This window comes from Etheostoma spectabile, chromosome 3, assembly GCF_008692095.1.
Source record: "Etheostoma spectabile isolate EspeVRDwgs_2016 chromosome 3, UIUC_Espe_1.0, whole genome shotgun sequence".
NCBI lineage: Eukaryota > Metazoa > Chordata > Actinopteri > Perciformes > Percidae > Etheostoma > Etheostoma spectabile.
Window position 1 is genome coordinate 19,679,208 of NC_045735.1, and position 20,775 is coordinate 19,699,982.

The 20,775-nt window shown below is 41.6% G+C and overlaps 1 protein-coding gene across 5 annotated transcripts in view; it reads left to right on the forward strand.

The window, feature by feature from the left end:
* The window catches only part of aplp2 (amyloid beta (A4) precursor-like protein 2), a 96,555-nt gene that overhangs the window by 21,126 nt on the left and 54,654 nt on the right, over nucleotides 1-20,775 (forward strand). For all 5 annotated transcript variants that reach the window (XM_032505928.1, XM_032505944.1, XM_032505951.1 and 2 more), the window contains exon 2: nucleotides 18,561-18,734. In XM_032505928.1, the coding sequence (XP_032361819.1) occupies nucleotides 18,561-18,734 (174 nt within the window). The remainder of the gene's footprint in view (nucleotides 1-18,560; nucleotides 18,735-20,775) is intronic.

A 20,775-nucleotide genomic window follows, 5' to 3' on the forward strand; every position in this document is an offset into this window, starting at 1 on the left:
AAGGGGCGTGCGCCTGTGAGCACCCACGGATGAAAACATAAATCGGCGCCTATGCTTTTACTCATCTGATCTCACTGTGCATTTATAGTGCAAGTAAAACAAGAACTCTGAAGTCAGTTGTTTTCCTAATGCCCCTGACACACCAACCAGATGGCCGAAACTTGGCAAAAAAGGCAGTTGGACTGATCAGTCTCCTTTAGTGGGTCAAAAAAGTGCCTCGGAACACACCAAACCGACGAAGCGTAATACGTCTCCATAACAGCAGGGGGCGCTAATCTGTATTGTCGCCCAAAAAGGGAAACCAGCAGCTGATTGGACAAACGCGTCTTGTGGGTCTGTCTTCCTCTGGAAATTCAAAGCCAGACTGTCGGAAACACGGACGCATGTTAGTTAGCATATTATTTGAGGACATGATCCACACATGCAGTGAATTGCTTTGCTACCACATGTCCGGACAAGCCCTCGGGGTCACAACAAACTCCTTTGACAAAGTCAAAAAAGTCAAAGTCAAAGTCATTTGACCCAGAATGGAGTTTTGACCATTGGGAAGGGGTATAAATATCCCTTCATTTATGGTTGCAGAACAGTGGATGTGTTGTACTTTATTTAACTCATCACACTTATGTAACATTAAAGAGATTTGTACGAATACATTGCTGATATGTGTCTGTCTTAAAAGCTAGTGGCACGAAACAGCTAAATAGATTTTACCAGGCTCCCCACTAAACCATGATACCCGCACATCAGAATCACTTTGAATCCCTAATGTGACACTTCTCATGAATTAATGCCACATGAGCAGGTTATTACCTTTTTTTTTTAATCAGTCTTCTGAAAGAATTTTTCATTAAAGAGAATGAAGTATATATTACCTTTAGATCTATTTTGCCTTAAAATCCCCTCTGAGCTTTCATTGACAAAACCTCTTAAGATGAAATATGCTTCTAATAAGGAAAGCACTAAGGGTAGCATTATCCTTATGTTTTTTGAGTGTTTATTTCTTTCTCTGAATAAGCTCCAAGGGGGAGGGCAAGCCTGGAAGACAAGACCCCACTGGCCTACAAACTGGAGCTTATAAATAGCCCAGACACACCTTCTCCCCAGTGAAATGTGTGCCACAGGACGTGGAAAAAAGGACTTTGCTCTAATTAACAGTGTTTTTCTCTTCTCTTGGCCTAGAATCGCTCCACTTCGCCTCATTTACATTTACACGGCAGGCTTTTAGTTGACACCCTCGTCCACCGCCACTTACACTAAATGAACTGGAGATGAAATTACGAGATCACAGCGATTACAAGCAGCCGACAGTAAAGAATGACCCGCCTCAGTTCTGCTCCTGTCATGGCATCATGCAACTAACGATAACTACAATTTTCTTCCGAGTCAAAACATTTTCAAATCAAGGGAATGAGCGCGAATCCATCTGTTCTTGTTCTGTTTCGTTGAATTTGGTTGTTTAAGGGGTGAGAGTTGCTCAGTCCATAGGGAGTTAGGTTGGGAACCGGAGGGTCACTGGTTCAAGTCCCCGTGTGGACCAAAAAGTAGGGAGTGTGGATTGGTGGCTGGAGAGATGCCACTTCACCTCCTGGGCACTGCCAGGTGCTGTTGAGCAAGGCACCGCACCCCCCAACCGCTCAGGGCGCTGGTTCGGCTGGCAGCCCACTCACTCTGACATCTCTCCATTAGTGCATGTATAGATCCTGAACTATCCTGAACCAGATCTTGAAAGGACTGTGTGTGATTACTAACAAAAAATGTGGACACAGAGTGTAAATTGTAATTTCCCCATTGGGGATCAATAAACAGATGAAAAATTTAATTAATTCCATTCTAAATATTGTTTCACGAAAATCCATCCTGTGTGACGGCTGCGATGATAGACGTGATTGGCTGATGGTTCATCCAATCACCTTCAGGTATTTTTTGAAAGTGCCTACCCCAAGTTTCCAATTTCACTTTATTTATAGTATCAAATCATAACAAGAGTTATCTTGAGACACTTAGGGTAGAGTAGGTCTAGACCACACTCTATAATTCATAAAGTCCCAAATAATTCCCAGTGACGGCTTCCCAGATGGTTCTAGTGTATATCCACGGCGTTCCACTTCCGGGATTGCTCCGTTACCGCAGGAAATTTTGCTGGTTGTCCCTCTTTTTGGCCGGATTTCCGTCCCCTTCCTCTTCCTTTGTGTTGGCGTTCTAACCTCCGGTGGATTTCTGAGGACTATGTTTACCTGGCCCTCGGATCTCTGCAGGGTAAATCCAGACAGCTAGCTAGAATATCTGTCCAATCGGAGTTTTCTGTTGCACGACTAAAACAACTTTTGAACGTACATGTTCCACCTAAACAAGTTCCTTCCGGAGACTATTTTGCAGCGGCACCATGGCTCCGTCCAGCGCTTTGCACCGCCCTAGACGATTGTAATTGGTTTAAAGAAATACCAGTAAACCAGAGCACGTTTGTCTGCTGTGTGGACTAGCTAGACCTTCCTCTGCGGAGCTGTGGAGGAAGGTCTGGCAAAGCGAGACTACGCGTTAACAAACCATGCCAGGTTAGCTGTTGGGTAGATCCAACCAAGACTAGACATGTGACCTCTATCTTTTAGGACATTTTCATCTGGATGGTTTTGAATTAAATTTTATGTAGATTGGGATCTAGTTGTAAAATAAGGTTGTTTATTCTTTTGAATAAGAATTTGAAAACAGAAGTTTGTTCTTAGTTAAACTTTGGAATATATACATTGTGAGTGCATGACATGGCACCTTTCAATACACCCCTACGTCCCACAATCCTTCACCTCTTAACCCTTGTATTGTCCTCCAGGATCAAAAACGCACAATTTGACATTCTCGTCCCTTTTTTAGTTTTCAATAACACCACCTTACTACCTCTAGTTTTACACTACTTTTTGGTATTCATGGTCAATAACCCTCATTTAAATAGAATTATACCTAATATTTGAGTTAAAAAAGCAGAAATTATGAATTATTTTGACTAATAGGAACGTACAGATGAGTTTAGTCAGGAATGAAAGTGATCAATTGTATTTGCAAAGAGCGTTGTATGGAATTTAATCCATTTTTTGTGGTAATTTGGTCAAAAAGAAACCCATATTTCAGATATAGACATTTTTTAAAGGGGTCAAATTTGACCCGAGGACAACAAGAGGGTTAAACTGCTCACTGTGAACTTGGGTGCACATTAACTGTCGCCCAGACTCTGGTATTTTACCTTTTCTATTTGGCACACACCTGCTGTGACAAACCCTTACACCACTGGTTTGTCTCATTTTTCCTAATCAGAATTCCTCTCAGAATTCAAGCTGGGACTTGCTTGTCTCGTAAATATTTAAAAAGAAAACGAGAGGCAGTTGGTGCAGGGTCTGCTCGTCTCGGGGAGCGACATTGCTGAACACGCTGATGCACACAGTCATGGCGATGGGCACCGTTTTTTCCTTCAGGAAGGGACTGAGCACAGACATAGCTTTGTATGTACGTCTGCTGCATGTGTGTGAATGTCAGGGGAAATATGTGGCTCTTATGGAGCTGAGGGTCATTTTTGTGTTTGCACTCAAGGGCACGGTGCTGCTGAATGCACCAAACAGGGCCGAGCAGCTGTTAGTGTGAGCGTTCACACAGTCTTCATTACCACGCCTCCCATCTCTTCTCTCTCTCTGTCTCACATGCCACTGTCACATCTTTGGCCTCATTCCCCCTATCTCCATTATTTTTTTGTCTCTTTCTTGACTCCCCCCCCCCCCCCCCCCCCCCCCCCCCCCCCCCCCCCCCCCCCCCCCCCCCGTCTTTTTTCCTCCTCTCAATGTGGCTTCTGATTATCTGTCTCCCTTCCATCTTCCCCCCCCCCCTGCTCCACTTCTTCAATCTGTTTCTCTCTTCTTCCCTCGCCTTTTCCCTCTTCTTTCTCTCTCTCTCTTTCCCTTTGCCTTGCTTTCTTCTGCAGCCTCAGTGTTCCTCTGTGTGAATAGCTGGGATGCTTTTGTAGAAGGTTTCCATAGTGACGGGCCCATTTGAGCAAGTTGTCATTCCCGTGTGCTGGCTGTAAGCTAGAGAGAGGCCATGTTATCTCCCCCCGACACACAGACAGACCTACGCCACTCAATCCCCGCAGCGAGCTGCTACGCATCTTCTGGCTGGAGCTTCGCTACCAACGCATCTCGCTCCGGTTCGTCCCTCGTCCCCGAGCATGGCGCCGTTAGGGCGACGCTCGCTGAGATCAGGTTGCAGCTCAGTCATAGTTTGCCTTAGAAACTGTTTACCAGTTTTTTTTCAAGGTGGAGCATGTAGAATATTAACACCAGTAAATAATTACCACCTGACAGGATGCAATTTCACTTGGCAGTTAATACACAACCCTACTCCATTTCCATTTACTGAGAACAACTAGTTAAAACAAGGAGTGTTCATGCCTTTTATGCTACTTCTTGATCTTCTAAACATCCTGAATGGCAAAGGGCGGAAACAAATACCAAGATGAGATATATGGGAAACATTTTGATGGTTTCAGTTTCCTCCATTTTATTCCTATTTCTGTATTCACGTTTTATTCTTTTTTAAATTTAAACATTGGCATTGTAACCACTATGTATGTATCCTTCCCTGTAATGATAGTTTTTATTGTTAGTAATAATAAGAATAATCGTTATTTAGTGAACACTTTTCAAACTCCAAGTCAAAAAGTGCTTCACAAAACAATAAGTCCAATCGTAAGAACATCAGGTTTTCAAATTACAAATAAAAAAGGTTAGAAGCTAGGACGCCAACATGACATCATGACTTTGCGTAAACATGCACGCCGACTATCTTCTTTTTGTACAAAAACTCTGGACTCTGAAGTTAGTGCTGTTGCATTTTGCACATCTTTACGCAGTACCACAACACATCATATCATAACATTCTTGTGCTTTTGTCTTGTTATCTTGTCTTGTAATATTGTTTCCCTTTACTGTCTTAGTGTTAAAATGTTGTAAAAATCTGTTTTTTTTTAGTTGTGGTAAGAATGTCTTGTCTTGTCTGTTGTGCATTTTTTTGGATTTTGGATTCCTCTGCATGTCTTGTACATGTGAAGAAATTGAGAATAAAACTGACTTGACTTGACTTCAGCCAAGTGGCATGTTATTTGTACGCATTTTGAGCTACGTGCACATAAAGCTAAATGCGTAAGCATACACGCCACTTGCAATGTCATCGCAAGAAGAAAGCGCAGAACACTATCCCTGGTCTCCAGTGTGAAACAATATCACTCTATTGATATAATATCGATAGATTTCCCAGACCTACGTCTGCGTCAATGGTATTCAGTGTTTTCGTGCTTTGGAACAGCTCCACACAGTGTCATTAACAAGGGCATGTTCAATCAAGCACAGGTTGAGCGGAAATGATTACACATAGATTTACCGTCTGGGGATGGGACGGTAACGGCGTGTCATGGCCGTGCCATTGTCTTCCATGGTGGGTGTTGGGTGTGTGGTGTGGTATAAGCAGGCAGAAGCAGCAGAGGAGCTTTCTTCTCCTGTCTAGCCCCGTCTGGCTATGAATGATGGGAGGTTAATGAGCCAAGCAAAGGTGACTGCTATTGAGAAATATTATGCTTTCTGTTAAAAAAGGTCAAAGGTGACGCCATATTTGGTTTGAAGTGCCTTGTCACCTCAAACTCCAACAAACACAGGACTCACGCACAAGCTTCCAAATTCCTTGCACACTTTCTCCAATCATGTTTTTAGTACCGTAAATCTTTTCGCACTAATTTAAAACTCTTTGAAAATGTTTGATATGGGAACATAGAACAGGATTATGTAAAGAAATTGGGGTTTTTCTGTAAACACATATGCACATCCCCTTACAATTTTCCTTTCAAGCGAAAAGACTGGTTTTCATAGAAGTGGAAAGTGAGTGACGTCTCTCTGTAAAGAGGAAGAGGAGTCCCACTCAGAGTTCACATGGTACTCTAAATTTCCCAGATTGAGGTTGTTTCCTTTGTAGGGAAGTGAAACTGACTGGACTCCGCTGTTCCCCAAACTGTGGCAGCGGTGACTCATAGGGACACTTGAAATGGTGAAGACAAAAGACTGTTTCACTGAGACAGAGGAGCTCATTTGCATTGCAGTGAGGGGTTGCCCTTTGGATTCAGAGTCTAAGAATGTGACACCTTTTTTCCTTTCATTATTCAGTTTTTACTGTCTGCTCTTCTGAGGGTGGGAGGTGGTTGAGGTGTTTGGACACTAATGGAAATGTCTCTGTCTCTCTGTCGCTGAAAGTCCTCCCCCCCCCCCCTCTCTCCTCCCCCGTCGCTGCCTTCCCATGGCTTCACCCCTGCGAGGAATCGTAACCCCATTTGGCAATCATGTGTGTGGACAATGATAAAAAGTTAAATGGTTATCAAGTATTTTAGTACTGTTTTAGGGCCAGATGTTGCAATTAAAACTTTGTTTTTTAGCTACATATTTCACTTTCTATGATCATGTTAAAATAAAGAAAGATCCACCGAAAATAGGACATTTCTGTAAACAGAATCTGATATGTAACATTATTCAAGCATGCATCTAGGAGAACAAGAAAAAAACAGTACACATAACAATGGAAAGAGGAATAAAAACTGTGATATCAAATGTTACACCAAAAATTCAACTAAATAATTCACATTTGATTAATTACAGTCTTCGCGATTAACTAATCACATTCTTTCAAGTCGTGGTTTTGGTTTGAAAACAATGAATTGTCCATCCCTATTATTGACCTCCATCACTAAATAAAGGAACATCTACAGTATGATGGGCTGTAATGGACAGAGATATTAGTCTCATTTTTCAAACTACTAAAATGAGATCATTAGATCGATTCAGCAATATACTGGGTGCTACAGTAGCGACTGATACTGTATCAGAGTAGATATTGTTTGATATTTTGGTTACTATATGAACCATATTAGTCATTTCCTGATATTGTTATTAAGTCTCTAGCTAACACTTCTAAAGCTGAAATGATTAGGTCATCGACCTTCTGAAATAATAAATAACAATTTTTTTACCCAGATCTTTCAGTCATTTTTCATGCAAAACTAGTGAAAAAAGGCCAACCATGATCTGGATCCAGCTGTTCAAATGAGAGGATTAACTTGCTTTCATTTTTTATATATATATATCTTTGAATCTTGGGTTGTTGGTCAGACAAAGCAAGACATTAGAGCTGTACCTTGGTCTTAGGATAAGGTTTGATGGTCTTCAGGATTTTGGACTATCCATAAACAGTGAATCTGTTCATCCAAAAAGATGAATTGTCAGATGAATTAACTGTTCAATTAAAGAGTTCATTGTTCTATTGCCACCACTACCTATTAGCTCCTCATATCTACTTTAATATCTGGGCTCAGACTTGAATCACTTCTAAAAGTACCAGCTGTCATCCCTATACGTATCTATGCATGACACATTATATCAAGCCAAGTCAACTTTATTGTCAATTCTGCAATATGTGCCAGACATACAGGGCAATTGAAAATACGTTTCTTGTGGCCGGGTTAGCTCAGTTGGTAGATGTAGAGGTTCTGTTTCGTGTAGGCTTTGCCCTCTATGGGCTACGCTATTTGGTTTATCCTTTCGCGCAGTTGTGAAGATTTTCTTTCCCGTCCTTGCGTCCAGCACGGGCTTCAACTACGTCCGCCAATGCTGTATATAAACAGAGCTGACCCGTTGCTCAGCTCCCAACATCAGCTTTTCCTTCAGCCTAATGTTCTAGGAGCAGGTGGCCCAAACCTTAGAAGACTACGCCTATACTCACAGAATCTGGAGTTACAATACGTAACTATTGTTCTGTTTCGTATAGGCTTTGCCCTCTTAGGGCTACGCTATTGGGTTAGGGCAAAGCTAATGTCGTCCATGCCACCTGCGACATTGGGCCCACAAGCAGAACATCATTTCTCCTGGTGCACTTTGCAGGGCTTATCAGATAGTTGTCATTCTGACAAAAGCCTGCCATGACTTGGCCTAGGTGGATTATAAAGCTCAGTCATAATAGCAGTAGTCCATGATTAGTGAAAAAATGAAATGTGCATGATTGAGACTTTTTATGATACGCCTGGTTTTCCCTCAAAAAAAAAAATTCAAATCACTTAGTATTGTATATATCACTTTGTATTGTGATTCTCAACGAGCTCTAACACAGTCAGCTTATGTAAACATCTTAACCAGGTTCGTATTAACCTCATGAATAAGAAAAATGTGATTTAGAGATTGAATGCTAATCAGTATTTCAAATCCCTCTAGGCATATACAGATCTTTGTCTGTTCCAGTGATAGTCTGTGGCACAACAGCAGCATGGATGGTGGGAAACAGCTCATTTCTTTGCAGTGACAGCGTAGCAGCTTTCAGGTCACAACTGGCTTTGCAATCGCTGCAGCTTGACTTAAGCTGCTCTCTGAATTCCTTAACATGAGAAACAGTAAACACCAAATCGGTACATTTCCCTCACTTTAAAGCCAACTTAAGCTCTAGACTGCCCCACAAGCTTCTGTACTTATACTCACAGTGTGAGGCTAATAAAGCACATGAAAATGTATCATTTTTCACCCCCATTTGAAAACAGTTGAAAACCTCTAGAGGTAGTTTGCGCGTGTGGAACAAAAAGTTCTCTCATATCAAATTCAGTTGCAGATGAGTTTTATACACTGGCTTTGTCGCTACACAAAGGTCTCGCTCACAGTGACCAATGTAAAGTGCTTTGTTTTATAACCAGGCTACACAAAAGGCAGACACAGGAAACACTAAAAGTTTGTTGATCGGAGAAAATAATAGGTGAACAGTGAACAGGGAAGAGGATAGCAGCTTAAAATGAGAATAAAACTGTCAGGTGATTCGTTTTCTTCTACAGGGCTGTTGAGACATATTAGCATTCAGTGATCAATAGGTCAAACCTCTGCACACATATATGGTGTTTTGTTTTTGTTCTGTGAGGCATTATACCGTGGTTGGCATTTTGAAACTACCCTACAGGGAAATTCAGTTGTTGCAGAAGCAACATGCACAAGACACAATAAACAAGAACATGGTATTCTGAAAGCTGTTAAATAAATGCTTTACTGTAATAGAAGCTAATAAAGAAGGCTGTAATCGCTCCCTTCCACATGTTAGCTTGACGCTGTAATTGCGCTCTATTACTTGCCAACACAATAAAAAAGGAAATCAATGTTTAGTTCTTAGTCCCTATATATTATATAGATCATATACAGGAGTGGTGTGTGTGGTGTGTGTGTGTGTGTGTGTGTGTGTGTTGTGTGTGTGTGTGTGTGTGTGTTTTGTGTGTGTGTGTGCGCGCCTATCTTGTTTAAGTATTAAATCACCACAGGGAAGGATTAGCTGGATTAACGATGCCAGGCGTTTCTCTGCAGAGTCACATGGGCACTAAGCATTCTGGGAACCCACGTGTCCTGACCGGTGCCTCTTTCTGGAGCTGCTTTTATACAGGCCAGACTGTGAGGATGGCTCCACCATACTGTACCTCGGCCAAAATTAGACTAGTTGCCATGGATCAGTGAGGCCTACAAGGTTTGGAGATGAGCTGCTATTGTATTCAACATAGGGATGTTGGTGATATCTCACGATTCATAATTTTAAGTTCACAAAATAAGTTGTTTACCAGAATGAGCTGCAGACAAATTCCTTTTTTTCTATAAATAGCTTTGCAGAACAACTGATGTGTCCTCTCATCAAAAGTGCAACTGAAATTGTATTTTTTCTTAAATAACAAAAACTACATGAAAGCTTTAGTGCGTGACTTTTTGACATTAATGGCGTCTTTTACATTAAATCCATTGCCAAATGAGTTGCTACAACGCTAAATAAGACCATCAGCTCCACACAACTCTCTCTGTATTTCTCAGCATGACCATTTTCAGAAGATTGTGTCGTCCTGTGACTTTCCACGCAGAAACTCAAGTAAAGGTAACTGTGTCATGTGGATGCAACAACAGTGTTGTTGTCATTACTTAGAAGGACTCAATGGGGCGACAGAAACTACGCGCTATAGCTTTAAAAAAAAGAAGTAAGGTAAGAAGACGTACTGACATCTAAAGTCAAAAAAATCCAAAGTAGATTTAAACATTTCAAGGTGCATTGCGGGCGATTTAACAGCAATTATGTTTGTCAGAAATGTCTGCCAGGCACAACAACCTAACTTGTCCATTAAACCATCACAGAGGAATTCTGTGTATGGTTTGTTTTGGCTATTTCAGAGTCTCGGTGTTTGGGTTTGTGTTAGTGGATCATCACTAGGACTCAAACCGCGGTGTTTAGAAGATCATGGCGCTCATTTATCCTATTTCCTCTTTCTCACCACCCTCCTGTGTGTCCTGAGCTCACACACTGCTGATCATGCTGCCCTGAGTGTTTGACCTGAGACACACAAACACACACACACACACACACACACACACACACACACACACACTAAGAGATTGGATTAACTTATTTGGATCCAGCCCAGACGCTGTGTGGTAGGTCATGTAAAACTGACCCGTACCAGTCCAGGGAGATTTTCCCAAAACCTAGATGTGTTATGTTGAGTTTGTGTGTTTGAGCCAGTTGTCTTAGTTGCTTTTTCCTTTATCTAATAAATTATTGCTGCTGGTGTGTGCGTACAATCATTTTTAAAGAAACCACGCTTCATTTACATACTTTTGGATTTTTAGAAAAGACCATTTTCTGCCTTTTTTATTGTTGTCCAGCCCTCAAAAACTGTTACCACAGCTTGAAAAAATCCCGGAGCCAAATAATCAATCCCACTAAGTGTAAAGCCTTGATTTGGTTTGCTCAAAGCTTCTCTGATTTATGGTTATTTCGTTGCACCGACATTCAGCATTCTCATGTACATTCCTCCTCTGCTCACTGTCAGTCACACACTGCAAGAAATAAAAGTCTCTGGGAAATAATCCTGCAAGAAATAAAACCTGGCTCTCACATGTACAGTCTATATTTCCAATTTATTTTTAAGATTAGAAGGGTGTGGCACCCGGGAGGTTGTATTGCAACATTAAAAACGAGTTAAATATATAAACATATGCCTATCGTAAAATGCTCTACGGTGTAATGCAGACTAGATGTAGACAGTAAAAGAGCGATACCTCAAAATAGCATCTCTCTTCTGCTTTAAGTGGAACCGGGTAATGCTTTCCAATGGAAATGAAGACAGATTTATGTTTGTGTGTGTGTGTTGCTAAATACAAAAAGAGTGTGTGTTTGTTTGTGTGTCCATGCACATGTCTTGCCTTAGCTTGTTTTATGTTGAAACTTGGCTCGTAGCATGGCGCAGGCTAATAAAACATTTTTGTGTGCTGGAGGCAGACTGGGAAAGCAGCAACAGACTGGTGTGTGTTTGCAGAGAAGATTGCAAACGTGCTAAATGATCCTCAGCCTACACAGCTTTTGACAAGCGTCTGCGGTGGCAGGGCCTGTCTCTCCTCGCCGCCTCGCGTCCTCTTTTTATTGCATTACAGTCTGCGTTCATTTAAGGAAAATATGTCAAGCCGGGACATAAACCAATCAGCTCGCGTTCCCTGTTTCCGTCGTCTATTTAACCTATTTGTCATTGCTTTAACGCTCTCTCACTGCCTCGCCCTTTTCCCGACTTCCACTCCCTCTCTCCCTTTTGTCTCTCCCTGTGACTTGCTAAACCTCCACATAGCACCACGTATTCACACTTAAACATGATGTAACATCTCACGGTGAGTCAGTAATGAGAGTTGGACGCTTGATGACTTGCGCTTGTTAGGTGTGGCGGCATATTTTTGCAGTAAATTTGTGTCTGTGCTGAATTCGAGACTCAAACCAGAGCTTTTCCAGCCTGTAACAGTCAATGGTAAATGCATCTGCTAAAGCTTTAGATATTTTAATACAGTACAGCTCTACATGATAGTTATTTAGACATGATAGCGGGGGAAAGACAATAGATGAAAATACCTTGTTCTTACCCTGTCTCTGAAAACTATCATTGTCTCAAAAGATTTATTATTGTGTATTTTTACACCTTCTCTTCCTGTAACCTTTTTCTTCCTGTAACCTGTCGAAATGTTTATGACTCATCTTTTTGATCCCAGTTAATTAAATGTGATTACAGATCTTGATCCAGCCTGTCATATACACCTTTAGGCTTGATATGCACAAGAGCCCGACCGATATATCGGTGGGCTGATATTATTGGCCGATGCATTTCCCGATCGGTATCAGCATTTATAATGACCGATTTAAAAAAAAAATAAAAAAATTTATTCATCAGAATCATTTCTTATGATTAATAATAAATGATTCTGATAAATGAATATAAAAAAGGACGGTCAACCATGTTATGAGCGTTGACTTTGCTTTGGGTTTTTTTATCTGATGTTTTTGTTCAAAGGACTTCAAGTTTCATATCTTTGTATGTTTTTACATTTTATTAATCAGAACTTTAACATATTTTGTTGTTTCTCTGTTCTGTTGTGAAAATAAAACAAAATTGTTACCATATTTTTTTAGTGAGAACCCATAAATAACTACAAATAATTAATGTTAGGGAAATCTGTTCATGTTTTGTAACTCGTTTTTTTTTAAATATACAGTATATCGGCTGATATATCGGCATATCGTATTTTTAAATAATAATAATAATACATTTAATTTTTAAAGTCGCCTTTCTCGGCACTCAAGGACACCGCACAGGGTATTCATATGTTAAAAACCGCAAACCAAATACTATACAACAGAAAAACAAATACTATCCAGCAAAACCACGGGAAAGGCAGAGCAATAGACATTTAAGTGGAGTAGGCAGTTTTAAACGGATGTGTTTTTGAGTTGAGACTTGTATGCTCTGCCCTCCCATGGTGGGGGGAAGAGCATACAAATATTACAAATATGTTTGTTATTAGATTAGGAAGTAATATTACAAATATTTGTATCGGTATTGGTCTTAAAAATCCTTTATCGGTTGGGCTCTAATATCCGCTCAGTTCCATGAGTCTTAATCGTGATATATGCTTCTGCCGAGGCTCTAGGCAGCGCTTTCTCCGTAGCCTACGTAAGTGGCCTGAAGTTCATACTTGTGCGCTGGTGTGTGCCTCTTTAAGAGAATAGCAGGGCCGGGGTGTGTGTGAGTGTGTGGTAGAGCGAGTGAGAGAGTAATCACTAGACTCTAGAGTCATGGAAACAAAGTGTCTCCTCTGTGCTTTCTGACCACGTTGGGGAATCTGTAGCAGGAGAAGTTAACCCTCTCCTTGATTTCATGTTGTTTATGGAGAAGGAGAATCAGGAAATGATTGGGGGGAAATGCAACGCTGCAAAGCCACGGCCGAGCGACGTAGCGCCGATTTAATGCAAGAGCATAAATTGGCCTCTGGGTGTTGTTTTGCACCCAGATCATAAATATCGCTAGAACTACTTCAACCAACTAAACTGGAAGACAAGGGATCCTCAAGGGCTACCATCAGGGTACATTTTTTTCAGTTTTTGTCTCTCAACTTTTGAACTTTAAGATTAAGTCCCCTCTGTTTCATGTGAAAACAAATTACTGTCAAGAGTTATTTCAGGCGACCTTAAAGAAGGTGTTCAGTTACATTTAATCACATTGAAAAGACCAAATCTCTGACCCACAGCAGTAACTTCTATTTCTTCACTTTTTTTGTTCTTCTTATTCCATTTCACCGGCCTTTGCTGGCCGACAGAACAAGTCGCTCTGTGGATGATGTAAAAAAAAATGCCCTCTGCCCTCTAGCTGTGTGCTCAACGGGCTTTGAAATAAATGTCCTAGTCACGACACTCAGTCACAACCGACCCAGTAAAAACTTTCAAGATGAGCCCAAAACTCCTAACATGTCTCTGGGACAAAGTTGATTCTCTCTCCTATAGTAGCTTGTCTGTTTTTTTTAGGGATGTTGCAGTCAGCAGATGTGAATGTTGGGTCTGTTTTCCCGAGGCCAGTCATCCTTCTGGCTCAGGTATCGCTGGTGATGAGACAGGGACCAGAGACGAGACAAATCTCTTCCTCAGCCCTGCTGTTTCCCCCTCAAGCCCTCTGTGTCTGTGTGTGTGTCCCTCCTCGTTCTCTCTGCTGATCTCTTTGTGCAAGTGGGACCCAGAGCAGCTCTTTTCTAAACAGGCATGTGACTACATAAGGTCCCATTTTATGCTTATTTCCAGGTTCCTACTTGCATGTTGGAATTTCTACTAGAACAGGTTTACATGCTTTAGTGCTAAAAAACCCTGTCTGTCTGAATATACAGTACCTGTATTCACCCTTGCTTCTCTTAAGCACCTGTCTCTTTATGCCACCATACCCAAAAAGCCCAGTTTTCTCTGATTGGTCAGCATTTCCGGGTCTTCTGTCTCTGCGCTGTCAGAGTCTCTGCACCGTCATTGCGGTCGGGGAATGACTGTATCGGCGCTGTAGCGCCACTTTCTACCTATATATATATATATATAGTATAGTGACATCACAAAGCTATGGAAGTCCTGACGCCTCGTTTAAAGGCACAGTTTCTGAATACGGGCTGTGTGCGTTTCTCTCTTGACGTTTTGATACTTTCAGAGTATTTATATAGCACTGGAAATCTTGCTTTGTACTATATGGGTCCTTTAAGGCACTGGCATAATAAACCGCCTCCACTCTGCCTCACCTGCAATTGTTGCACTTGTAGAATTGAACATCAATACTTTACCTCTGTAGTTGAGTCAAAGGGGCATACAGAAGTCCCCGACACTTGTTTTTTTCACAGCCGCAGACTCTAGTTGTGGTCAGGCTGTCACTACCTACCATTGTGTTCCTTCCTAACATGTTTCTCTGCGTCCCACATTTCCTCCCCACCTCTCTGCTTCTCGTACAACCCGAGCCAATCTCACAAAGGAATGAGAGGGAGGAGAGCAAACAAGGCAGTGGTGATGCAGACAGAGGGAGGAGTGCAGCACAAAGACATGGAGATGGAGGAAGGAGGGGAAATGAGGTTGAATGTGAGGCTGATGTGCCTCAAATCAACATAGTCCAGTGTGTGTTTTGCTTGAATGCATGGAGAACATGTGCCTGTGTATGTTTGCATGTTTTTTGTGTGTTTTATGGTAGAGTGTTATGTGTTTGCATGGGCTTGTGCGGCTGGATATATGCATGTGGCTGGAGCTCTCCTCACTGTGTGTGTGTGTGTGTGTGTGTGTGTTTGTGTGTGTGTGTGTGTGTGTGTGTGTGCGTGCGTGCAGACTCTGCTCTGGCTGGCTCTGCGGCTCATCACACGCTACAGCCAACTGCTGATTACACAGCACTTGTTTTGTCCTCGCTCTACTCTGTTCTGCGCTTATTATCAGCCCAGGAGCCTGCGCAGAATCAGACGGAGAGCTTTGTCTAACACACATTTACTCAAGTCTTCCTCTTCAGCTGTTTTTTTTTTCTCTCCGTGGATCTGCGCTGGTCAGACATTTGAGTCCTCGCTCATTCCCTTGATCTCTCTGTTTACCCAGCATGATGACATTATGACAATCAAGAGGGCATCAGTTCCGTCCTACATCCTGTCTGGAGGCTCCCTAGTGTGTGTTTTGGGGATACTTTGGCATGCAGAGCTACACAGCCTCACTGGTTCATTAAAGTTCCCCGTGCTGTGACTCCCCTAGCATCAGGCGAGCGTTAGCAGCCGTGACTTATCGTCTCAATGAGGATCTGATGAGTGACTGCACCGTGTCATGTGAAAGCTAATGACACAGTAGTTTTGGACAGTTGGTGTCCATTTTGCACAGACCGTGGATGTGTATTAAAGGACAGGCAGACTGGGTGTTCCTGCTTCCTGCTTGCTAAAGGAATGGCAGGGTTCAGTAAATAATGACAGGAAGGACACCACGGGGGACAGATAGGAGATTTCCTTTCATGAATGCTATACAGTCTATGATTCAGTGATTGGGTGTAAACAAGGATGGGAAACTCAGGTTGGAAATCACATCATCTTTGTCCCCGCAGTTTCTCAGAACCAGGGTTAAACCAAAAGGAAATTAAGCAAGTGAAAAATATATTTACTGTAGTAAACTGAAACAAAGAAAAACTTAAAGAAAATCATAAACGGCCACAACAGTTTTGTTGAATTTTCTAATATGATTTGATACATTTTACACTGTTGACACTGAATTGGAAGCAGAAAAAAACCACCAGCCCATCTAACATTATTGAAAGAGGCAGAAAAGGATAAATTCTTTCTCAAAAAGAGAGAATCTAAATAAATGTAAGGTGATATGGCAACCTTTTATACACCATTTTGAGAAGACAACACTGTGACTGATGGGCACGTACCCTGTGGCATCCCTTTTTTTTTGGTTTGGCATCCTGTTGCTGTTTTTCTTCTTTTTTGGATTGGGATTGGGTTAAAACCTCTTTGTTACACAAAGCACAACATTATAGAACGTGAAGAAGTGTTACTGTGTGAAAAATAATAATAAAGATGTAACAACACAAAAATAAAAAACAATTCCATCAAAACAAAAAACTATACTGAACTGAAACTATATTACCAAACCAAAAAACAGGAAAGAAATCATTTCAGTTTTAGTTGTTTAGCTTTAATGTGTATCTCTACTGAAAAAAGAAAGCAGCTAGATTTCTGTTAACTGTCATGATGTTGACCAGCCACAGAAATGAAGGGACCTGACATTAGAAGGCGCTGATGTAACTGCTGGACATCGGACACTAAGGGCCCTATTTGCACCATCCAAGCGCACTTGTTTAGGGCGTGTCCAAATCCACTTTTGCTAGTTCGATGGCGGAAGAAAGGGTCTGTACACTGGGCGCATGGTTCACAAGGGTTGTACTTATTTCATAGGTGTGTTTTGGGCGTACCATGCAATAAACCAATCAGAGTGTCATCTCCCATTCCCTTTAAAAGCCAGGCGTGTTTGTACATTGCTAGTACGATGGTGGATTTGCACTGTAATATTTTTTATTTCTAACGTTTTGCATGTGTGTGGGCTGCTGTGCTTCCCTGTGTGTGTGTGTGTGTGGTGTGTGTGTGTGTGTGTGTGTGTGTGTGTGTGTGTGTGTGTGTGTCTGTAACAAGCCTAGGGTTCACACTGTGTACAAGCCTAGGTTAATTTCACTAACGCACTGTTAAAATAACAATGAAATGCTGGACTTTAAACCAGGTTTTTGTTGGTCAATGGCCCAATCACTTACTGTTGTCTCAAGATAGCAATACACCCAGAATTCACCTGAAAACACCTCCCTGTAAGACCAGCACTCCCATGGGCGCCAAGATGGGTGCAGGTGCATTTGCTGTTTTAACAACGTGGGCGCAGGACGGGAAATTATCAACTGCGTTGGTCTTAAAATAGCAAAGACACTTTGCTACAAGCCGCGCCGGGTGCAAGATCGGGCCCTTAGAGTGCAAAGATTAAACATTAAACGTGGTTATTCTCTAACCATGCAGTCTGTGTGTATATGTATAGCTAAATACTTCAACTTAAACTAGCAAACACACTCAGAAAAAAATGAAATGAAATCCAAAAGCGAAAACTAAAATCAAATCAAACAAAAACAAATTGAAAATTCAAAACTTGCTCAGAAGGCATATTTGCATTACATCAAATTGTTGTTTACATGTGTCTGTACAGCACACATACTGTATAGTGGATGGTGATCCATCAGTGTTTACCTTTAAGAAGAAATGATCCTTCCTTTGTGGAAAGCTTTTGGTCCCAGGAGGCCTGGATGAGCCATGGTGGAAAACAGGATTGTTCTTCCCCTTCTGCTCTCAGTGTGCAGCCTCTCAGTCACTCAATGGGCACCACAGCAAAAAAAAAACAACCTTGTGCACAAATCCAATCAATCCCCTACTTGTTTAACCATCAACCTAGCCAAACATTCCCAAGGTGCTTTTAATTTGTCTCCTGTCTGAGCCCCACTGCTCTCTCAGGACTGCAGAGTTGAGTCGCAGGAGCAGCCAAGCGTTGACATCCAGTTCTGATGTTGCTCCATCACATCTAGCACAGTTATCCATTGCAGTACATGAGCTTAAAACTTACTGTACGTGTTCAGACTCCTGTGTCAGGCTTAAGGGTGCAAGTGTGGTCACGATAAAATATTACATTGGTTCTTTGGACAACGAGAGAATATTTACTGATATCACAAAGTCTATGATGATACGATTTAAATTTCAATTCAGGGTCCTGCAACCGATACGAGACAATCCATTTAACCCAGTTCCATTTATAGCAAGTCAAATATGTTTTGACAATTTCATTACTGAGCTATACCAGACACCTTAATTGAAAACAAAGTCATCTTTTTAATAAAAAGAATATATATAATTTAGGGAATAGAAAATTATGATGCATGTTACGGATGATATGTATCGATATTTTCACTTTGCATCTGTAATACTGGATGGTGGATCATGTAACACCCATAGTCGGGCTCATGACAGGTTTATGGGACAAGCGAGTGGGGTCAGTTAAGTTAAGTCAGCCACAATGCTGTTCTGCTTTTATGGGCTCTATAATGATTAAATGCATTAACCCTCATTTCTCTCCCCCTCTCTTACTTGGTCTTGTCACAGGCACTAGCAGCCAATGCAGGCACAGGGTTTGCCGTGGCCGAGCCACAGGTGGCAATGTTCTGCGGAAAGCTCAACATGCACGTCAACATTCAGACCGGCCGCTGGGAACCCGACCCATCCGGAACCAAGAGCTGCGTAGGAACCAAAGAGGGTGTGCTGCAGTACTGCCAGGAGGTGAGTCACTGTGACACAGACACATCTTATCAGTCTTAGGCTGGATCTCACTTCTCTTAAACTGCATCCTTCACTTGCTTCCCTTCCTCGCTTCTTAGTCCATCCCACAGAGGGAGCACGGGACAGATGTGAGATTATTGTGGGAGGAGATAGAAAACGAAGAAAAAGTGTTTTAGAGGGATGAGACATCCTTTCGTCTGAGGCATCACATGAATACGTCAGCTCTTTGGGCGGAGTTAGCTACTCCTTCAGCTGCACGGCTCCCAGGAAGGCTGCTCTCGGTATCCTCGCCTATAGCTCCTCTGTGGTCCCTCCTCGATGCTAGTTCCTCCTCAGGGCAGGAATAAGAGCTTTGAGATGGCCTTCAAGAAGGAGGGCCAGAACAACTCCCAATTGGAGGATTGAGGAGATATTAAATAAGAGAAGTGAGATCCAGCCTGAGAGAAGTGGTGGAATGGAAGTCACTTATAAAAAGGACAGGGACAAAGTGGGTTGCCATCATAGGTACAACCAATTAAAATTACTTTAGGGAGAGCTAAAGGTTAGACGTGCTCGCCCATGTACATGTACAGCTTCCATTATCATAATAATCTTTTTTCATAAATGAAAAATGACTCAAACCGATTAATTGATTATCAAAACAGTAGGCAATTAATCTTTGCAGCTCTGGATTAAATAGAGATATAATGTGTTAATTGGTGCCGGTAGGCAGAATTAGTTACAGTTAGACATAGCCAGGCTAGCTGTTTTCCCCTTGGTTTCAGTTTTTGTGCTAACAAGCTAACTGGCGGTAGCCTCAGATTTAACAGACAGATCATATTGAGGGGAATTGGCTACCAAGGTGGAAAAAGTCAGTTTTCATTTCACTGTGATTTGTCATTAGAGTCAGTTGGAGTTGTTTCTGAAGTCAGACATTATTTGCAGTGTAGTGGGTGTAATTTCAATTAGCAGACCCCGCGGCTGTCATTTATCTAGCTGCTAGCTGTCTCTACAATTAAGGACATGTTTTTCCGTGACACGGATATTGTCGCTCTTTTTTGTCTTGTTCCTACGTCTGTGTCTTCTAACCCAAGAGACTGTTGGTATTACTGTCTTGGTTTATCATGCAGCTGTCCAAGACAAAAAGCACGGCTGTACATTTTTCGAGCAGCCTTCCTCACAAGCTTCACTTGCCTTTATTGATGACATTTTGATGGCATTTGGGAGAAAGTGTAAATCGCATGCTCTTTCATGGTTGAGCAGATGGCATCTAGGGAGTATAAAGCATGGATTAAAGGATCCCATCGAAGCTCCACTTACCGCACCTTCTCTCTCCCGCACTAACACACACACACACACAAACACACAAACAAAATATTGCTCTCATTTCTTAGTATACCGGCAAGTTTAATGCCACTCCAGAGGAGGACAGACTTTGTTTATTATGTGAGCTGGATGAAACTGAGAACAAGGTCCATTTATTTGTTTTATTGTCCTGTTTATGAGGACATAAGGGACGTACTTTTTACCAAAATGATATCTGTTTATGATGATTTATTCTGGCAGGGTGATTATGAAAAATATAAGTATGTTTCAAAAAGGAAGCTTGGGAGACAAGTCAGAATACTCTGTTTAAGAACGAGCTGGAAAAGAACCTATAATTCTGTAAAATGTAATAAAATGATTAAACACTGCATCTGATCTTTAGGTGTCTTATAAACCCATAAGGGTTGGGCATTTTTGTGTGCACGACACAATGATAAAGGATCAATAAATCAATCCGTATCAGTGGTGGAATGTAACTAAGTACATTTACTCCAGTACTGTGCTTAAGAACAAATCTTGAGGTACTTGTACTAATCTTGAGTCTTTTCTTTTCATGCTTCTCTCCACTACTCCGCTACATTTTAGAGAGAAATATTGTACTTTATACTCCACTAAATTCAGCTTTAGTTAAGAGTTTTACACACAAAACACATGACACAAAATATGATGTTTTATAATACATTAAATTAGCCAACAATATAAGGTCCTGCAAGTCCAGCTGAAAGGATTAGACCAT